Raw genomic sequence first — 3,001 nt, 5'->3', positions numbered from 1 at the left:
CCTGGATTCAAGCAATTCTCCTGCCTCAGCCTCCCGAGTAGCTGGGACTACAGGCATGCGCCACCATGCCCGGCTAATTTTTGTATTTTTAGCAGAGACAGGATTTCACCATGTTTTCCAGGATGGTCTTGGATGATCCGCCCGCCTTGGTCTCCCAAAGTGCTGGGATTACGGGTGTGAGTGACTGCACCCAGCCACTGGAGACTATTATTCTAAGTGAAATAACTCAGGAATGGAAAACCAAACATCACATGTTCTCGCTCATAAGTGGGAGGTAAAGTGTGAGGACACAAAGGCATAAGAATGATACAATGGACTTTGGGGGTAGGGGGGGAGCGGGTGGGAGGGGGATGAAGGATAAAAGACTATGCATTGGGTACACTATACACTGCTCTGGTGATGGGTGTACCAAAATTTCAGAAATCGCCACTAAAGAACTTATTCTTGTAACCAAACACCACCTGTTCCCCCACAAGCTACTGCAATAAATAATAAATTAAAAGAAAAAAATATATATATAGATAGGAAGCCCATTATTGTGTTACCTACCTGGAAGAGCACATAAACCGAGAAACTGAGAACAATTCACTCGTGACAAAGATAGCCTGAAAAGAAGAAAAATTTATCACGTTTAGTTAAGTTTTTAAAAACGTTATAAATGGAAATTCAGTTTAATCAATATGGGTGCTTGCCACCAAATAAGGGTGTGTTTAAAGTTTTACAGTAGTCACAAAATAAGAATTCATAGTTAAATGTCAATATGTTGGTCACACACAAAAAATAGAAAGACAAAGTTTTAAAACAGGGACTTATTTGTTTGTTATTATTTAAGTATTAAAAATGACAAATGGCTCATGCCTATGATCCCAGCACTTAGAGAGGCCAAGGCAGGCAGGCTGTTTGAGCCTAGGAGTTTGAGACCAGCCTGGGCAACATGGTGAAATCCTGCCTCTACAAAAACAAGAAAACAAAAAGCCAAGTTAATTTAAATTTACCTTAAAGATAATAATGTCTAGATTGCCAAAAGGTAGTATATGGTGTACTTATGTTATCCTGTGGTATATTACCTGAGATAATTTGTATTAGTGATTTAGGAAAATAAATTGGAAAGTGACTGACAATTTTCTCCCCGGCATTTATTCTGTTACTATTTTAAGATTTTTTTTTTGTAGAACTTCCTTAACAGATATGATTTCATATGGTGAAAACCACAGGTTTTTGGTTAAAAAGAAATAATGTCAAGAAATCACATTCCCAGTTTGCAGCACTCAGGGACAGAGGCTCACCTTGTCTGCATGTCAGAAGATGATTTAAAGGCAGACAGGAGGCATCATCTAAATACCACCTGACTTTGAAAATTCGATGATTTTTGTGTTTAAATGGGAGTTTTAAGCAAAAATGGAAGGTTTAATGCTATTTGATGGTAGGACAAAAGACCTTTAGGACTGTCTTTCTCTTCTGACAGTAGGGATGGTGCTTTCTTACGGAGAGAGACTATTATATTTGCGGTGATGAGAGAAAGTATTTGATTGCTCATTGCAGAGAATCTGGTATAACCATAAGTCACTTGCCAAGATTAAATGGCTGATTTTATGTAGAAACTTTTTGTTATTGCATTGATGTGGCTTTTATCTTAAACAGTCTGTTGATAGATGTATTACTGTGACATTACTTCTAAGTATTACCTAGGATTTGATTTAATGAGAAATGATTAAATATCTCATCTCATATTTGGTATATTATTCTTTTGTCATAAAAGAATAAGTAGATTTTGGTACTAAATGGGAGATTATTGCAATCCTACCTCTATTTCTTACTTACTTGCTTCTACTAAGGTTTTCTCAATGTATAAAGAAGGGCCAAAAAAAAAAAAAGGGTCTTGTTCTATATTATAGACAGTAAATGAATCACGGAGTTAGATGATCCATTAACGATTAGAATTATATAATCAGAGGGGGATAAACCCTTAATGTTTTCAACATGTGAACTACATTCTACTAAGATTATGATGTAACTACATTTACATTTATGATGTAGATTGTGACTTTAGCTCATCATTGATCAGAAATGCTAACATACCATGATATCTGAATTGGAGTCTGTTCATCTTCAATAGGCTCTTCGTCTGATGAGTCAAACTCACTTGTTTGTATTGAACTAGGCTTCAAAAGAAATGTTATGTTAAATAATTATAAAGAATTTTTCTGTAGTTTTAGGATAGCTAGTCCTTGTCTAAACACACACTGAATTCATATTTGCAACGTATTCGGTCATCAATCCAGAATATCACTGAGATCAGCAATATTAGTAATAAATGACTGCTATTTACCTTCCTATTAATAATTACGGCACTGCATAGTGGAAAGAGAGTTGGATTGGGAACCAAGACATCTGGCTTCTGATCTTGGTTCTGCCACTTACTGTGTACTCTCTGACAAGCTACTTCAGTTGATTCTGGATCTCAGTTTTCCTCAACTATAAAGTGAGGAGATTTATTCATTCACAAATATTTCTTGACCACCTTCATTTGCCAAGCACTGGAGATGCAAAAGATCTATAAGATAAATAGCCTGCCTTCAGTATGGCTGGAGAGATAGATGTGTGCATAGATTACAGAAGAAAGGTATTATGTAAGTGCTGAAATGGAAGTGGAACTACATACTGTGGAGCAGAGAAGAGAGTGACTGACCATGTAGGGAGCTGGAGAAGGATTCACAGAGGAAATGCTTTAGCTGGGTTTTGAAGGAAGAACAGGTTTTTAAGAAGATAGGAAAGGGAGTGTGCGGTGGCTCATGCCTGTAAATCTCAGCACTCTGGGAGGAGAAGGCGGGCGGATCACCTGAGGTCAGGAGTTTGAGACCAGCCTGGCTAACATGGCAAAACCTGGCTCTATCAAAAATATAAAAATTAACTGGGCATGGTGGCACATGCTTGTAATCCCAGCTACTCAGGAGGCTGAGGCAGGAGAATCGCTTGAACCCAGGAGGCAGAGGTTGCAGCG

At 37.8% G+C, this 3,001-nt stretch overlaps 1 protein-coding gene across 6 annotated transcripts in view; it reads right to left on the bottom strand.

Moving 5' to 3' along the window:
* Positions 1 to 3,001, bottom strand: part of CDKN3 (cyclin-dependent kinase inhibitor 3) — a 24,694-nt gene that overhangs the window by 18,774 nt on the left and 2,919 nt on the right. For 5 of the 6 annotated variants that reach the window (XM_011961823.1, XM_011961822.1, XM_011961825.1 and 2 more), the window contains exons 2-3: positions 2,080 to 2,162; positions 550 to 605 (exon numbers count right to left, since the gene is read on the bottom strand). In XM_011961823.1, the coding sequence (XP_011817213.1) occupies positions 550 to 605; positions 2,080 to 2,162 (139 nt within the window). The remainder of the gene's footprint in view (positions 1 to 549; positions 606 to 2,079; positions 2,163 to 3,001) is intronic. The other variant, XM_011961827.1, reaches the window with a different exon arrangement.

The sequence above is a fragment of the Colobus angolensis genome, unplaced genomic scaffold (assembly GCF_000951035.1).
Source record: "Colobus angolensis palliatus isolate OR3802 unplaced genomic scaffold, Cang.pa_1.0 Scaffold57, whole genome shotgun sequence".
Classification (NCBI taxonomy): domain Eukaryota; kingdom Metazoa; phylum Chordata; class Mammalia; order Primates; family Cercopithecidae; genus Colobus; species Colobus angolensis.
Note: the sequence above shows the minus strand (reverse complement) of the source record. Positions and strands in the feature narration are given on the sequence as shown.